This window comes from Takifugu flavidus, chromosome 17 (genome assembly GCF_003711565.1).
Source record: "Takifugu flavidus isolate HTHZ2018 chromosome 17, ASM371156v2, whole genome shotgun sequence".
Taxonomy (NCBI): Eukaryota; Metazoa; Chordata; class Actinopteri; order Tetraodontiformes; family Tetraodontidae; genus Takifugu; species Takifugu flavidus.
Window position 1 is genome coordinate 10,857,278 of NC_079536.1, and position 18,065 is coordinate 10,875,342.

At 48.4% G+C, this 18,065-nt stretch overlaps 1 protein-coding gene and 1 long non-coding RNA gene across 4 annotated transcripts in view; both read left to right on the forward strand.

Annotated features, from left to right (window-relative positions):
• The first annotated feature begins 793 nt into the window (after nt 1-793).
• On the forward strand, nt 794-7,367 carry LOC130513553 (uncharacterized). Its single transcript, XR_008946754.1, has 2 exons — nt 794-954; nt 6,923-7,367. It is a non-coding gene; the product is annotated as an uncharacterized LOC130513553 (long non-coding RNA).
• Nucleotides 7,368-11,499: 4,132 nt separating this feature from the next.
• The window catches only part of adarb2 (adenosine deaminase RNA specific B2 (inactive)), a 112,919-nt gene continuing 106,353 nt past the window's right edge, over nt 11,500-18,065 (forward strand). For 2 of the 3 annotated variants that reach the window (XR_008946729.1, XM_057012164.1), the window contains exon 1: nt 11,500-12,182. Coding sequence is in view for 1 of the 3 variants with exons in the window: in XM_057012164.1 (XP_056868144.1) it covers nt 12,080-12,182 (103 nt within the window). In the remaining 2 variants the exon portion in view is untranslated. The remainder of the gene's footprint in view (nt 12,183-18,065) is intronic. The other variant, XM_057012165.1, reaches the window with a different exon arrangement.

An 18,065-nucleotide genomic window follows, 5' to 3' on the forward strand; every position in this document is an offset into this window, starting at 1 on the left:
GCGGACGAGTAAGAAATCGTTGAGAGTTTTGATTTTAGAAGAAAATACCTTAAATATTTAATGACTGAGGCCTGTTCATGGCGCTGGCATAAGATAACAAGTCATTAATGCCTGTATTCCTCTGCACCTGTTCCGTGATGAATTAGCTTGTTTTACACCGGCGGATGACCAACTGCGCCACGACCTGCGAAATCCTGGAGGTCACGTGCGACTCCGCTATCAATCTCCTCGGCCGAGCCACAGCTGCCTCAGTCTGGGTTGGAAGAAAGTTCCAGACGGAACATCCGCCTTCATCCCAGCGGCTTCAGGTGCCGCCGTCTGGCCAGTGGGAACAGAGAAGAGACTCATTAAACGTGATCCTCCTGTCCGACGCAGCCTGAGCGCTTCAGCACTTGGCCGTGGGAACTTGTTTCAACTTCAGGCTGCTTTGATAGGACACGTAGCTCCGACCGGGGACCTTTGACTCGAAGCTTCCGCCCGCCCATCGACCCATCCGCAATCCGTACGCCCTGGCAAGGTCATGCAGGTCCCGGAAATGAGGCACTTACACCAGAAATGAGGCATTTAAGGACTGCTTATTATTATTACCCCCTTCCCAGGCCTCTTGTCCCTACCGTTAGCTGCCTGTAGAAAGAGCGAGAGTCGCCTCCAGAGGAAACGGTGGGGAAAGAGACAGAAGCCGGAGAGGTGAGGAGGGATTAAAGCTCAGCGTAACGATGCAGGTGCAGAGAGGAAGTTGGGTTTGACAGGAAGTCACCACACTCTCACCAGAGAACAGATGTAGGCATAAATACACAGCGTTTCATCGCTGGAGAGGGAGCCCACGTGCACAACCCTCTGCAAAGAGATCACAACGTTCCGGGATAACAAGTCACAAAACACGCGCGACGAGAAGGAGGAGGGTGATCAGACAACAGGATTCCACCCAAACTTCAGACACAGAAGGCAAAAAAGGTGAATATAGTGCAAACAGAAGGAGCTGAAAGCTGACAGGGAGCTTTCAAATGTTGCAGTTTTGAAGTAATCGCAGCGTGATTACAGCATCCCAGCGCTTCCACAACCCAACTCCTTCCTTGCTTGAATGTCTAACTGGGACGCCGCCGCCGCCACCCCGTGCAGCTTTGCACTTTGATTAAAGCTAAGTGAGCGTCTGCTGTAATCCTTGAATCCTTTACGGTCTCTCTGGGATTTAGGTGAGAGCGATTTCCTCTCAGCAGCCAGATTTGTGACTGGCTCTTTGTTTGGGACGACATCTCAATGTTTGTTCGATCAGTCTGCTAATGCTGCACGACTAGCGCCTTTGGAAGAGGTTGAGGTGCTTTGATGCAGCCAGAGTTAAACACTGAGCTCTGACACCCAGCTGCACACTACATGATGGAGTTGTCTTTGCACATGCGGCAACGTGTGTTCATTCTTCTGCCGCCTGACTCTCCAGAGTCTGCAGGAACGCGACACTCGCTGTGTGAAATGTCTATTAGCGGATCTATTGTTTATCTCTGTAGAATCAGCCTGTTAATTACTGCCTGCTGCTAACATGACAGCGAGGCTAACGCTGCCTTTGGAAATTTCAGAGATGGCCGAGCAGAAATGTTTGTCTGCTCAGAGTGTGATTTATGATCCCTCTGTGGAGGGAAGTAAAGAGTGTGTGTGTGTGTGTGTGTCTGTGTCAGTGTGCTTTAGCTATGTATCATGGTGATACTCATTTTAAAGGCTCAGAGAGGACTTTTGTGCGAAGTGAGGTCATTTTGGCTGGTACTCACAAATTCAAAGGTCTGTTTGGGGTTTAAGACTTGGGTTTAGTTGAGGTTAACATTTGGTTTAGGTTAGGGTTGGATAGCTAGTTAGCACGGTAAGGGATTGTAGATGTATGCTAGCATCTAGTAAATGCAACAAACCATCTTTTGAGGACGTTGACCGTGACGTATTAAGTATGTATTAAGTGATGTATTAAGTTTAGCATTTTACAGATCTGAGGAAATTAAGAAGTTGAACAAATTGAACAATGACCAGATTTTTTTTTTCCTCCAACCACTAGTCAACGTGTGAGTATCTATTTTATTACGTATTAAACATCAAAATTCTCATTCTACTAGTGAGGTCATTTCCCCTCAATGTCAATGGACTGTTTAAGGGTTGGGACGAGGGGTTAGGGGGTAAGTTGGGGCTGTTAGGTGGGCAGTGGGGGTAATGAATTATATGAGTCCTCACAATGACAGAAATGTGAGTGTGTGTGTGTGTGTGTGTGTAGCCTTGCACTGACAGCATTTGCGACTAATTGGTTTGTGTGTGTCGTTGGCAAATGAGGGAGTCCCAGCAGAATTACTGGTGGGACTGGTTATGCAGGGCTGTCATTTCCTTCCCCTGGACCCAAAATCTGCAACGTCCTGCTGCGTCGCCTCACTGGAGCAGGTCGACGCTGAAGAGATTCGCCCAGTGGAAACATCGGTGTGACCTATTAGTGTGTGTGTGTGTGTGTGTGTGTGTGTGTGTGTGTGTGTGTGTGTGTGTTCATAAAAAAAAAAACCCTGCTGGATGACTGGGAGGAGCCTGACCCAGGCCAAGGTGAACAGGTAGAAACTGAGGCCAGGTCACCCTCTGCAGGATCCTACGGGGTCATTTTTCCTGGAATTACATCCAGCCCAGGACAGGTCTTCAAATTGGGTGTGGGATGAATAATTGAAGGTCTAATGATTAATCCAGCGGCGAAACAACCTGCTGAAGTATCACTTCTCTGAAGGTAACTTTGGCCCTCGGGGAAGACGGATGTGGAAGTTCGTCATGCGGTTTTATAAGGAAATTCTGTCTCGGGCACTCCATAAATCTCACTGTCGGGATAAAAGTACAATAACTTCATCATCTGCGTGTCTCCATCAGGCACCGTTACAGCTGGAGCTCTGGTGCCTGAAGTTCGGATTGGTCTGATATCTAATCCTGTTGTTGAGGCAGACTTCGGAGCTACTTTCGGGACGAGCTTACAGGGTTTGCTGTGAGTTAAAGACACCCGTGCTGTCAGTTATACGTATAGCTTACTGAGGAAGTCGGGAAAACATTCGGAACAGTTGCAGGATTACAGTATTAAAGGGCTGAAATGTGTGTGTGTGTGTGCTGGTGATAAGTGTGTGACAGGAGTCAGAAAGTGTGAGACGGGAAGCAAACACAAGCTGCTTTCCTTCAGATATATATAGATAGCTCTGAGGGCCACACTGTATTGCTTTACACTCTGAATCAATTTCACAATTAGCCATTTTAGCATTCTAATTAAAAAACAACAGTTGCCTTTGAAGAAATCAATTCTACTGAGGAAAACAAGAATTCCCGGCCGGTTTGCCGTCCCTGGGCTCAATTCAAAGACGGGAAGATGCTTTTGGGCCTTTCTTTGTGAGCGTGTACGGTGCAGCATAAAACATCTTGGTCTTGAAGGTTCGTGATGAGCTTAACTTTTCTTTTTGAAGGCGTTGTGCTGTGGATGTTGCCTTTACGTGACAAGGCTCCCCTTTGTAGTGCTAAGCAGCAGCTTAAGTAACAACATAATGAAACGGAATTCTAAATGTCACGTTAGCGCTAATTACCTTTTTTTTCTTTTTTCTTTCTTCGCTTAAATCCATTCAAACGTTGTTTCGAAGACAATGATGTCATAAATCTAACGCAGATGTTGGCACAATTACATGTTTCTGAGATTGTATATCACTGCGATCAGCCAGTGCTGGTGTAGCTACATGCTAATGCTAAATGAGTCATATTAGAGGTTGTGGGTAATGCTAATGTAATAATGACTGAAATGAACTAGTAATACTGGGACAAAGAGATGAATGGGCTGGTTATAGTGGGACAGAGAGGGTAAATAGACTGGTTACAGTGGGTCAGAGAGGGTAAATGGACTGGTTATAGTGGGACAGAGAGGGTAAATGGACTGGTTATACTGGGGACAGAGAGGGTAAATGGACTGGTTATACTGGGACAGAGAGGGTAAATGGACTGGTTATAGTGGGACAGAGAGGGTAAATGGACTGGTTATAGTGGGACAGAGAGGGTAAATGGACTTGTTATACTGGGACAGAGAGGGTAAATGGACTGGTTATAGTGGGACAGAGAGGGTAAATGGACTGGTTATAGTGGGACAGAGAGGGTAAATGGACTGGTTATACTGGGACAGAGAGGGTAAATGGACTGGTTATAGTGGGACGTGGCGCTCTGGTCTTCATCTTCTTCCTCTTCCTCCCAACTCACCCACTTTTTCCCATTTTGTTGCTGATTCCCTCACCCTGTACATATCCCAGATGGAAACTCAAATGTCCACCTCTCCCTGGACTCTGACATGCATGTTCAGACACATGTGTCCGTGTCCCACGACGGCTGCGCAGCATTCCCGCCCCGCCTCCTGATCCGGTCTTTGCTGCCCACCTTGATGTGCGGTTTAGTGAGAGCAAAAGCTCCAAACTTCAAACCCTGACGCGTATTAATAAAGCCTCCCTGATGAAAGACTGCGGCTTCACAGAGGAGGAGGTGATGAGCTTAACTTGGGGGATTTACGGCTCCATCTTGCTCTTCCTGCATTTTGTCCAACAACCGTGGAGCCTCCGAGCCTGCCACTCGTTCCCAGACACGAGAAAGTGCTGATATGAGCCGGAGATGCCTGGAAAATTTTAACATGGGGTAAAAAAAAGCTGCCAGAATAACACCCAGAAGTGCTTAAACTCTGATCTCATCTCACCAGAGACTGAAGATCTGGGACAGAATGGAGGAGTTTGAAGGGAGCTGATGTGTCCCCACGCACGATGACTACCACCATCTGCTGTTCACACGCAGCAGTTCATTCACCCCCAGCGCACCAGTTGAATTCTGTGTGTGTGTGTGTGTGAGTGTGTGTGTGAGTGTGTGTGACAAAAGTGGTGAAAACGCATCCATCTCACGCGTGGCCGCTCGGAAACAGCCAAAACTTCCACAGCGAGTGTTTGCAGAGTCTTAAAATACCCCTGACATTACCCCCCCCCCCCCCCCCCCGAGTCACCTGCAGGAAAACAGGCTCCTGCAGCCTCATTAGGCTCAGCTGCCGCTTTCATTGTGGGCTCTTAATGTTGGGTAAATTTAGAAAGGTGCTGCGCTCAGAGGAACGTAAAAGAGCGTCGCCTACATCAGACCTTTAGTTTCCACTTTCAAAGTTTCAGGGATTGTCAAAACTACGGTTGCGAACATCGAGTATTGGAATATTTTCTGAATATCTGCAGTCTCCGCTGCATTTTTAGCCGACCTTCATACTTTTTACGTCATTACATTGATGAGAGCGGAAGGTTAAGGGCATTTATGGAGCAAATTGGCGCATTTAATCACCGTTGCCTGGTGCGCAAAACAAAACGTTATAAAAATAGCAAAAAAAATTGTTTTCTGAAGACTTTTTAAAAAGATGAGCATATAAAGCTGCAGTGGGAGCAGTTTAGTCTATAGAAGATGATGAAGAGTCCTTGAAAAATCTAGACGGTGGGGGTATGACTTCGTCACAGGCTCGGGCTCCTGGGGGCCCCTTTAACCGTGGCCTTGGAGCACCGCAGAGACCTCTCTGTCAGTGACCTCTGATTGGATCAAAGACTGATTACATCCCATTCACGTTGTGCCGTCAGTCCCGGACTGAAACGGGTCAAACAGGGCCCTGCAATCAGGGGCGTCGTGGGGGCGACGCGGCACCGTGTCGGTAGGAAAATCACTCCGCTGATTTCATCACTCGCACATCCAGCGTGTCATAATTATGGTCCAAGTGCAAATCTGCCATGTTCTTGGCACGTGCGTAGATAATTAGCACTTTCCAGCGGCTTTGAATGCTTTCCAGCCAGCATTTGATAATCCTAATCCCGATTAATCCCAAGACACATCACATTTATACGCACGCCACCGGTTCAATGCCCATTTTGTCAGCAACTCAATGGCGGCGGCTGTTTCTGCGAGGGAGATCAAAACGGTGGCGGGGCCAATGTCGGCCCGCGCAAGTTTGCGAACATTTGCCCGCGTTGGTAATTAAAAAAAAGAACCCGAATATTCTGGTGAAATCCTGGCAGCCGTCTCTTGGTGTGGCATCACATGGGCCTGGCTGTCCTCGCCGTCCACGTTGTTGCAGCTCATCGCCAACCTCGCAATCGTTCACCCCCCCACCACTCTGGGTTCTGTAGGATTTGCGAACCATATGTTCCCCTTTCCTCTGAAACGCTGACTTTTGTGATGGCGACATTAATTAAAGCCGCAGCTGGAGATTTAAGACCCGCAAATATCACCAGTGAACAACAAACTATCCGTTTTGATCCGTTTCGCGGAGACGGAGCAGCACAAACTCTCCGTACCGACGTTAGCCGAGCGGCACCGGCGGCGCTCAGTTACCCGGCGAGGCGCTGGGACACTCCAGCTCATTCCGGATGCGTGCTTTTAAGTGCTAATGGGCTGGAGAGCGCCAATGTCGTCTAGTGTGTGTTGGGGAGGCTCTATTTGACTTCATGCGGCAGTATCCTTGGGAGACGCAGGGCGGCTGCTCTTATTCCGAGCAGAGGCAGTTTCAAGGATTACTGTCGGGGTGGAAAAGAGGCAATTAATCTCTGTCTTCCAAATGGGATACAGCTGAGCTTCAAGGCCTCGGAGATGTTTTAGAAAATGATTAGCTTCTATTTGCTAATTTTGCCATGTGGTCATATTGTCAACGCTGCGTTTGCGCGGCTACCAAAACGTGACGATTCCGAGCTTTTTTTTTTTAAAAGAGCGACTTTGGTGATGAAACGATGACATTGTAATCAGGCAGCGCAAGGGCACCACCGTTTGATTTTGTTTTGCTCATTTTCAATTACAGGAGGTTCCCAAGTGGCTGCGGCGTCGCGGCGGTATCAGTCGGAACAGAATGTTTGATCGGAAATAAGCTGCGCTGACATTTGCTTTGGTGTGTTTTCAGCATGTTGTCGGGTGAACGTCAGAGCGCCTCACAAAGCCGCCATGAGAAGCACAACAAACACGGCCTTGGCAGAGATGAGGAGCGATGGAAGAGCGCTTTTACCTCACAGGAAGCCCCTGAAAAGCGTTGACGGGGAGGTGAGGCCGGAGCTGTCCGCGCTGTGTAACACCAAAACCTGAAAGTCCAGAGTTCTGCCCCCCGGCTGCAGAATAAACCTGACCTGATCTGGCATCTTTAGCTTGGGGAGCTCTGCAAAGAGTTTCTCCATCTGTCTGTGTGGATTTAAGTCTGCATCTGCCTGAAAACACAGACTTCAGGAGAACAAACAGACAAATATGTAACAGGAGCTGCTCCTGGGAAAACATTGATGCACAGTTCCACTGGGCCAGTGGACCTGCAACTTTAGTGTGATAGAAAATAAACGTTGTTCTGCTGCGCATGCTAACAGTGGTACAGTTTATCGCTGTTCTACCCTTTTCTGCTGACTTTCAGGCTAGCAATGATTTTGACTGATTTTGTGTAGGACAGGAAGGATCAGTGATCAGTAAAAACAGAGCTTTCACCAGCCCAGACAGGAGAACTTGTGTAATTGTGTTTTTTTTCTCAGTATTTACAGAGGCCAGACTGAAACACAATGATTATTACTACTGTTCTAAGTTTGTTCTGACAGCAGAGCCGCCATGAGTGACTATTTTAAGAACTCTTTCCTATGGTTAACACAGATGAAATGTACTTTTATTCTATTCATTTCCTCCTTTCCTGTCTTTCACTGATAAGCTCCGCTCACCACCGAGCACAATGGCTCCATTGTGCTGAACTGCAGGCCTGATAATGTTACGTGACATTAAGGGCAATGATGTTAGTTCCTATTCAGAGGGACGTTTGATTGGAATGCAGACGCACAAAGAGCTCGGTAATATTCTTTGCTTTCAGAAATGAAGGTGTCCAATATTAAACCGTATCGCCATTGATCAGCACGATTGTGGGATTTCATTAGGCTGCTTGTTCTGCAGATGTAGGATAGTCGGAACTAAGGAATGAAACATTTATATTAGTGTAATGATCCAGTTCTCATACGTACTCATGCTGGTCATATTGCCATGAAGCACGTCTGTCCATCCACAGCAGCGACGACTCTCAATGTCATTCAGTTCCCCCAAGTAGACTCAATTGTTTTCCCCCTCTTTTATGCATAATAATATTCATATCCCCCTGAACGCTGACCTGCAAAAAGAAGGACCTATTTCCGAGCTGTCAGTGCAAAGTCTTTATCTTCTCCCTCCAAATGGCGGGGTCAGCCGAGACTTGACGCTCAGCAGACAATTCTCCCAAAGACCTAATGTGATTAATGGGTGTCACTTAAGAGGGGTGGCTGGAGGTTGAAACAGAAAGAAAAAGTCATCCAAAGGAAATTGTTGCCAACAGAAAGCAACAACTGGTGCCACCAAATCAGTGGCAGCAAGAGGTGCCCCCTTCCCCCCGCGGCCATGGTCGCCTGCCGCACAATAAGAACTTCAATGTCACTTTTAAAGTGTAAACCTGGCAGGGAAACATTTAGAGGAGCTGTGGTCAGCTCGGGTTGCCCTATAAAGGTTAGAAACATTTAGATTTCTATGCGAAGTTGCTCCGAAAATAGTTTCAGTTTGGAAAACGTTGCCTTTTCAACAGATAAAATGGGCCAATTAAGTAGTTCTGACTGCCAAAGACCAGCTGGACTAAAGGTCAGGACTCCAGCAGGTTAAGTTCAGGATTAATACACAAACGTCGTCAAGTTTCAGCTTTAAACCCATCGGTGGAAAACCTGCAACAGGTCAGAGAGGAGCAAGTATCTGCTGTGTGTGTGTGTGTGTGTGTGTGTGTTCTTGTACTTGCCACATACTGAGGACCAACATACTCATTCTACTAGCAAAGTGAGGACATTTTTGGGAAGTGAGGACGTTTTGGATGGGCGTGGTTTTAAGGTTGAGGCTTAAACTGGGTTTAGGTCAGGGTCGTAAGGGGCTGCCAAATGCATTAAGTCTATGAACGTCCTCACAAAGATAGAAGAACAAGGGTGTGTGTGATCGATTAGTTGGTTTTCTTCATATGGCTAAAATGCGATCTCCAGTCCTGGTGCCTGAGCTGCAGCCTCCCAGAAGACATCAGAGCCTCTTCTAGCTCCTCAAAAGAATCGAGGCTGAAGCTCAGCTGCATGTGGACACGTCCTCCGTCTCAACCCAGAAAATAAGTTAGCAACAACGGGGAAAGAGCGAGGGTTACCTTAATTATTCGAATAAGGCCCAGGATGTGATGGACTCCGGCTCAGCTGTACTGTGGGCAGATGCAGAGCAGCACAATTTGTTAATGGATGTCATCAAACTTGTAAGGGAAAAAATCAAGTGTGGAAAAACGACAGTGTGTTGATTGGTCTCCTTATCTTGGATTGCAGGTGTCTGATTTGATGATGGGGTGTTTGGGGGGGGTGGGGGGTGTTGGGCGCCTCCGCTCTAATCTCAATTTACATCAGACTCGCTTTAATCCTCAGATGTGACATCAAGCTAATGCCAGTGGGTAAACACCGAAAATGGAGGAACCATTTAACGCACTTAATCATCCAATATGGAGCTGATCGTTAACGTTGGACTCACGTTAGCTTCCTCTAAAACCTGTCACACCCAGATCTGCGGCCCACAGGTGGTCAGGACAGCTCCCTGAAAACTCCCCACGGCAGACCCAGGACACCCCCCATCAGTCTTGGATCCGTCCTTCAGTTCAACCTCAGTTCATATTCCCGAGTCGGCCGATTCCTCGGGATCCATCCGGCTTTAGGTGGGGAGGCACAAACAGATCATGAACCTCCCCCCCCACCCCCGGGGCGAATATCTGAAACAGACGGCTCCAGTGTGGGTCAGTACCGCCTCATCAGGACAGACGGGTGATTGTTGTGTTGGAAAGACAAAGTCCCGTTCTTCCCGATCCATAATCATTTGAGCCTCCTACCTGTAATGTAGAACATCTGGCTCCCTCTTCTGGCAGCCGGAGTAAATCTTACCTCCACCATTGACCATTGGTCTGACCTCCTTATAGACGCAGGATAAATGAGTGCATTACCAGAACCCAGGTGAGACAGCTGTGGGTCCACAACACAACTCTGTGTGTGCGCGTGCACGTTACAGGGCCGAAAATTAATATTCAGAGTAGCACATAAAGGAGTTTTGGCAGAAACTGCTGATTTTGCATGCAGCACCTATTCTGTGAGTAGGAGTTTGATATCTGGGTTTCTTTTTAAGGAGATCTTTGTGAGGTGGAACAGACAACTTTATAATCCCGAAGACGACATCAGGGTAATCTTCGCGCTCGATGTAGGGCTTTAACGGGAACTGCAATAATGACCCGAGTAAATGAACAAAAGACGGTGAATAGTGGATTTCCCTGTCAAGGTGTTTTCTTTTCCTCTTTTTAACTTTGGATCTTCTTCCACCTCATTGTTGGGATCAAGGGATCTGTAGAAGAAACAGAAGTAATCAAAAACTATTGAAATAAATCCCCAAATATCCTGTCTGTGACTCCCTTCTGTCTTTCTAAATACCCAAATCCCAAGTACAACTGTTTTTATATGCTCTACACACACACACACACACACACACACACACACACACACACACACACACACAACACACACACACACACACACACACACCTTCATTACAGCCCCAGATAGTGGCATTGGCAACTTGTCGCTTGTATTGATTTCTCTTAAACTGCAATTTACATGGATATTTGTGGGTGTCCTGGGGCAGCCTGCAGCCTGGTGCTCGGCCCCTCACCCTCCCCCTCCCCACACCCCCACCCCCCACACCCCCACCCCTGGCCTGAGAGGAAGTATTTCCACCCAACTACAGAGCCTCAAAGTCACTTTTCAGTCCGACATGTTTTATTTTTTCTTCTCTCCATAGCAATTCACCAGTTTCTCAAGTTGCTGATATCAGACATTTCACATCATTTTTGGGCCGGGGTGTGGGTGGGGGGTAATTCTTTATTTTAACAGCACATTTAAAAACTGAAGGTCACTGGATTCCTGTGACCTTCAGAATCGACGTTGTCGTATTTTCTAACGTCAGTTCTCAAGCGTCCGCCTGTCTCTGGCACCAGATGTGTCGGCGCCACGGCGCCGCCTCCCAGCCCAGATCTAACCTTCCACAACAGAAGGCTCGGGGAGTAAAACAGTAACCTGCAGCTATGGAAACCCAAATGCTTTCTGAAAGCCTCGGCACTGCACTTTTAGACAAAAATGCCAAACTGTCACAGTTTTCAGACTCTGTGGCCGCAGCAGCCTGTCAGAGAGCAAGCCTTAGTTTGCTGAAGGTCCACTTTGACCTCCAAACAGGATTCTCCTCAAAACCACACACAAAAATAAGGATTTTTATAATAAGGGGACATGATGGTGAAAACAGTGGAATCTGCCTCAGTCTGAGACATATTTGCTGCCTGTCACCATAATCTCCCTTTAAGGACTTGTCAGTGACTTTGGAACAGAGTTAGGGGCTTTATTTCAGATCCGTAATCCCAAATATCATTGGATACAAGGAGAGAGAAGAGCAGAACTTGTGTTTCTGTCTAAAGCTGAACCTACCTTCGTCTAAAGTCTGAGCAGAATCCCACAGACTTGAGGATCGTGCGCAATAAATGCAGCGCAACGGTGAAGTGAAGTGGCGGCTGAGTGAGGGGTGTGTTTTGCTGGGTGTCGTCGGTGATGTCGCGCCGCCCAGATCGCCACGATTGGGTCCTAATTAGAAAGCTCGGCAGCAAATAGATAGACGCCTTGTGTGCTTGAGGACAAAGTGAACGTGGGTCCGCGTTACGCGCAGAAAACTGTCGGGAGAGGCGCGCACGAGAACTGCGCGCAGGTGTCGGAGCTGCTGAGCGGATCCGCGCTGCGCAGCGAGCAGCCTGTCTGAGCCGGAGGCGAGCTGGAGTTTCAGAGGTGATACAGCCACAGCGAGACGCGCTCCCCGCCCGCTGCTGAGGCGCCTAAAACCAGCGCGACGGCCGAAAATAATAGCCCGAGTCTCCGTCAAACCCGAGGACGCTGCGTTTTAGCAAGCAGCGAGGTCTGCAGACTCAGAAGTGAAGAGCAGAGTCGAGCCAGCGAGCACAAGTTCCTCCTGCGCTGCGCTGATGGCATCCCTACTTGGAAACGGCGGCCGCGCGTCCGGGGCTCAGGGCGGACAGGTCAAATGCAAGCTGAAGAGGAGGAGGAGGAGGCGTTCCAAGAGAAAAGGTACAACTTTACCTTCTTTCAGGACTTGTCGCCCGTCTTCTGTCTTTCTTTGTTCCGAGCAGAGGTCGTGCGCACCTTGGCGGCTCCTCGCCCGCGCAAAAGCCGCCCTCCTGCGCAGCGGCTCCCGCGGCGGCTCCACTGCGACCAGTATTTGGAAATGAAATGACAATAAACACTGAAAACGGGAGGAAATGGCTGTCGTTTGGAACGTCTCGTCGCTGTGACTTGACTTGGATGTCTTGAAAAGTTTCGTTGCCGCCGCGGTTTTTTAGGCGTCATCAAGCGCGCTTTGTCTAAAAATGCACGATGACAAACTAAATGAGTCAATTAGCTTTAATATCGGGGTTGCTGTCTGTCCACGAAGTCATTTACACCTGGTTGATTCGTTTTTTCACAGCCTCAAATGTAACTTCAGCAGTGAAATCAGATGGTTTTCCTCATTTAATTCATTTTTTGGGCGTTACTTTAATTTAAAACTACTGGAATAAAGTCTTGCGCACCACGAAGTGACAATAGAAAGGAAAATAATGTAAGAAAATGTCTTGAAACCTGCCCCAAACGGCCACGTTTTATTGCTACTAATTTCCCAGAGCTTCTTTCTCTTGGAGGCTGTCACATATTTAAGTTATATTTTTGCCTCATTAACGGCCGGAACTTTGCTGCTCAGCTGTGCGAAATTCGGCTCTATAAAACACTAAAACGCTGAAGGTTGGAGACAATATTTGGCCTCGCACGCAGCGAATGAAAGCGAAGCACATTTGGTTAATTTATCAGACATTTTCTAGCCGTCGGGGTTGTTTATTTTTTACTTTTTAATTCAGACCAGATTAGTGTTTTCGTCATTAATTGTCTTTTAGACGCGCTGTAGAACAATTGCGGGATTTTTTTTTTCTCGCGTAAAAGTAACTGTAATCTGCCTGGATGGGCAATTTCATTGGAAATATAAATAAGAAACACTATGACTGTTGGCGGATTTGCACCTCACCACCTCTCACTTTGACTTTTCTCATTTTATTATTATTCATTTACCGTGATCACATTTTACTCCACAGCCTTGTTGACTGTTCGAACCAGTCTGAGTCATTTAACACCAGCCTGTTTCGTGTTGTGCCTCCCACTGAAAGACACAGAGAACTCAATTTACAAAGCATTAAGAAGTGCCTTCTTTCTAATGTGCCAATTAAGGCTTGAATTCCTCTAAGTTATTTCCGGCCTGCACCCAAACGTGACTTTTGCTTCATGTTTCCAGAGCAGCTGAATAACGCAGCGACGCCTCTTTCCCGTTATTTAGTTACACGTGTAGAAGAGACCATCACGCCGACGCTGCTGTCGGTTCTGCATGAAGATCCCGACATTGTGGACTGTGGATGAATGCTGCCGTGCGCGTTGGCGTGTCCCGCCCTGATTGAACGCATAACGAGCTTTCATAAACACTTTACACTTGTCATCAAACTCCACGCAGACAACCGCACCGCATTTCCATAACCTCTTGGTTTTTAATAGCTCAAGTAATTGAGACAAGGGAGACAATACATAAAATATAGCGCTGAGGCAAATGTATTTACATAATGGAAACGGCAGAATTGGTTCCACAACATTAAGCATTGCATATGAGTAGCGCACGAACGCTGGCACATTAGCTGACGGGCCCTATTCGCAGCGTGCGTCACAACGGCTAATTTATCAGCGCCGCTGATTCATTCTGATAACACGGGACATTAGGGGCCGGTTCAGGGACCGGCTGCAAATGAACTGTGACTCTGGGATGTGCTGATGGACGCGGACTCGTGTAGGAGCTGCGGGAGGAGGGCCCACCCGTTCCAGACCGAGGTGTCCCCCGGAGGAAGGTTTCTTCTCTGCGGCAACACGTAAAGCAGCCGCGCGGTTCAGGGCTGCGCATTAAACTTTGAGGCGGATTCAGCCTCTGCCTCCATCCCATCGTCTTCTTGAGATGTCACGCAATTATATTTACAGCCCTTAAAGCTCTAAAGTCACAGAGGGATTATTACATGGCATTTGGGTGCTTTAATCTCTGGAGGCTGCAGATTATTTGCAGATAAAAAAAAAAAAACCTACGTGCGTGCGCCGACTGCAGAACTTTTATTAATTTCGCCCATTCTCCCCGCGATTGCGATTTTCTTGGTGCGGCTGTGAGAGCGAATGGAAGATTTGTCCAGATTGAGGATTGGGGGATTTATTGGCGTCTCCTTCCCGTCACCTCCAGGTCGGGATTGCTGCAAACGGCTCCCTCTCTGCGCTCTCTCCGCAGCTCCTCGCTGCATCTGTTTGCGCAGCGTTTGACCGGTGTCATGGCTCCGACAAGGATTCTGTCCCCCTCTTTAGTCCATCACAGTGATTTGTGAGCCCCCCCCCCCCCCAGTCCTTCACTAAAATCCAATTTAGAGGCATGTGACGGTCGTCCCTCTGTAAAAACCTGCGCTGTCTTTAACTGCAGGATTCTCGCTCCCGTCTCTTCAACCCACAGTCTGTTTTTTTTATGAACAAAATAAGCACCGCTGGGATTTATAGACCAGCATTTTTTTTACAACCTCACTTATCAGCCTGAGCTCTCTGCAGACTGTAGATCAGTGCGCGATCAACCGCGCTGAAGGGGGGACGCGCAAAAGAGTGGAGCATAATTTATGCCGCAATTATTTGTACACGCTTGTTCCTGGTGAGCTGGCTGCAGGCGGGAAGGGTCGAGGGTGACCGGGGCGGGGGGATGAAGGCGGGCGCGTCGTCGTGAGGCGGAGACATCGGAGGTGAGAGTGCGAAGCCCGGCGCTCCTCTCCTGTCTGACGCGCTCTGGAGGCAAAAGGAACCGAAAACAGGAGCGCCATCAGAGGAGACCGGGTCCAAAACAGAGTTCTGCTAAATTCTCGGGGTGAAAACACCTTTAATGGGATGCATAGCGAAATATAAAGTGCTTATTTTAGAGACAGTTTTAGCCGAACTCTTCAGTCACATTGGATCTGTTACAGCCGCAAAGATGCCAAAAAATATCACTTCAGACGAATAATTTAGTCCCTTAGGATTCTTTTCTTCTTATGATTTTTTTAAGCAGAAATCACGTGCCGGGCCCTCGCGCTATACTTCCATTTCCGCGCGCTCTTAATGCCGCTTTGTCAGTGTCCCTCAGTAAATGGCGAAGATTACAATGGAAGGAAAAAAGGGAGCGAGTTTCTTTTATATGCAGCACAATTTCTGCGATAGCATCAACACAAGTGGAGCGGTGGGTAATAAGAGAGTTAAAAACTAGCCAGTTCCAGCTAATGCAACGCTGAGATCTCGCTGATAGCTGCAGTGGTTTCACTCCAGCAACAAATGCTCCAAGTGTGTGATGATGATGATGATGATGATGATGATGATGATGATGATGATGATGATGATGATGATGACGGTGGTGGTGGTGAAGACCACGCAGGCTTTTATCCCAAAACCTCACTGTCTTTTAAACTAAACCTGCTTTTGTGTCGGTACTCCATGTTTTCATGGAGAACCAGAGCGTTCTGCCAGTGCCACCAGCGTGTGTGTGTGTGTGTGTGTGTGTGTGTGTGTGTGTGGTGTGTGTGTGTGTGTGTGTGTGTGTGTCGTGGGAAGGGAAACACTGTATTTCACAGATGTAAAGCTCGAGTTTTTGCCCCCCCAACCGCTTCTGTCACGTTTGTTTGTGCCGGCGCTGATAACCGCATTAAGAGCTGCGACGAAAACACCGCTGGCATTTATGAGGTTAATGAAGGTCAGCGCCGATGGAAGCGGCGCCGCGCTTTCCCCGTGTGTGCGCACGCATGGCTCGGTGCGTTTACAAGCACTTCCTGATTGAGGGGAGCTGCAGAGGTGTCGGCTGTTTAGGACGCGCCGTCCTCCATCGGGGAGGGGGGGATCCTGCCTTTGAGTAGGTGGTCTCGCGAGGACGGCCGGTAAAATGACCAGGGCGCGGGAATGGCACATCTTTAGCACGTTAGCATGACTAGCAATTATCTCCTAATAGTCCCCCCTGGCCTGTTTGGGGCTCGGGATTTAAATCAAAGCACAGAAAATGAGGTCCACGTGTCTCTGTGAGGCGCGCGCACGCACTCGCACACAGAGCTGCTCAGAGGCGAGTTGTGGAAAAAATGTGAATCAGAGGTATCAAAGCACAGATTTAGAATAATTCAGAAGTTGACACTTAAGCTAATTAGTCTGTTGTTCCCAGATTCCCACAGTTGGCAGAGGCGATTACTCACATCACACATAGCTTGTTGTGGCCGTTGCTATGGCAACACAGGACATAAATTTAATTGTGTTAGTCATACTTTATGCTCTGTCTGTCTGTCCACAACAGCTTTCATAACAGCAATGGAGCTAGCAGAGAATTTGCCGCGCCGCTAACAAATGTGCTCTGACGACGATCTTCTTCAGGACCGATCCGCCGGCATGTTAGACCAGACTTTTCCACGGAAACGCGTTGGACCGTGCCGCCGGCGTGCTGCCATTCGCGGTGACCTGTCAGTCCTCATCAAGAGTGTCGCAGCGCAGCGAGTCAGCAGCATTACCGCTTCCTGTCAGCGTTTGTGCGTCCACAGTCCACAAGACGACACAACACGAGGGAGACGGCGACACTCGAGGGGTTTTCAGGTGGCGTCGGATGTAAGAAATGTCAACGATTTCACTGCGCTCCTGCTGTGTTTATCTCTGTCCCTGTAAGGAGGTAGCGCCCCCTTGTGGGTTTACAGTTTGCACCATCCCCCCACCAGGTCACATTCCCGATACTTGCCTCACTGTTATCCCAGTGACGCCTTTCTTCTCCGCCGCTCCCACATCGTTTGTCGACTCCTCTGCCAGCCCACGTCTGGAAGACTTTCGCACACGTGTGTGTTTGCGCCCCTGTGACATGACACGGGCCTTCACGAGAGGCAGGAACGTGGTCCTTCATACGTTTGCTTCCTCTTTCACAGAAGTTTGTGGACTTGCCGCTGTTTCGGCATGCACACAGTTTGCAGTTAGCAGTTAGCAGCGGCGAAATGTTCTGTTTTGAACCTGTTGTATCATCTGGACCAGATTGTATATTTAATCCAATCTGTCGATGGGGCGGACTCCCCCCTGCACAACATTTCTCCAGTTTATGATCCTAATTAGCTGTAATTGTGCCGTCCTCCCTGAGTCACGATGGCCTGAAGAGGGAGCAGATCCTTTATGGGGCTGCCGTTAATCCCATTTTTCCCCCTCCCTCTTTCCTCTTTGCTTTGTCTCTCCCCTCCTCAACGGCTCACACTCTGCTGCTGGTTTCCTCTGGCGCGCTCTCGCACCCTCGCAGCGCGGCGGCTGGTGGCATCTTTCACGAGCAGGAAATAGCTCATCTGAAATCACACTGATTAGCTGCCGCTGATTGATGATATCTGAAATGTTGCATATTTATTCCAGTTCAAAACACGGAAAATCAGCCCAGACGTTTAAGGATTTGGAAGACTGACAGCCGACTGTCACCCGCAGATTTCGGTTCAGCAGCCCCACCTGTCCCGGCCTGCTGACGTTGCTAAAGTTAACACGGATAACCCTCCTCATATGCGAGAATAAAATTGGATGAAGCGGCTTAACAGTGCACCGTCCCTTCTGTCACCATCAGAGTTGGGTGCCTATTTGAGATAACGTTAATGAAGGGGACTTTAGTCCAGAATAGACACGTCTTATTGCTGGAGCAGGGGGTTGGCGGCCGAGGGGGGTGGGGAGGGGAGCTAACAGCGTTCATTTCCATTAATAAGATGGAGCATTTTACAGAGAGGCTCTCCTGAGGGCACTCTCTGGAGGTCGGAGCGAATCCTACACCTTAGCAACCTCCGTTTCGCAAAGCGAGCGCACAGCGAGTCGCCGCAGCGTGTCTGTTCCCTCAGAAACTCGTCTTAA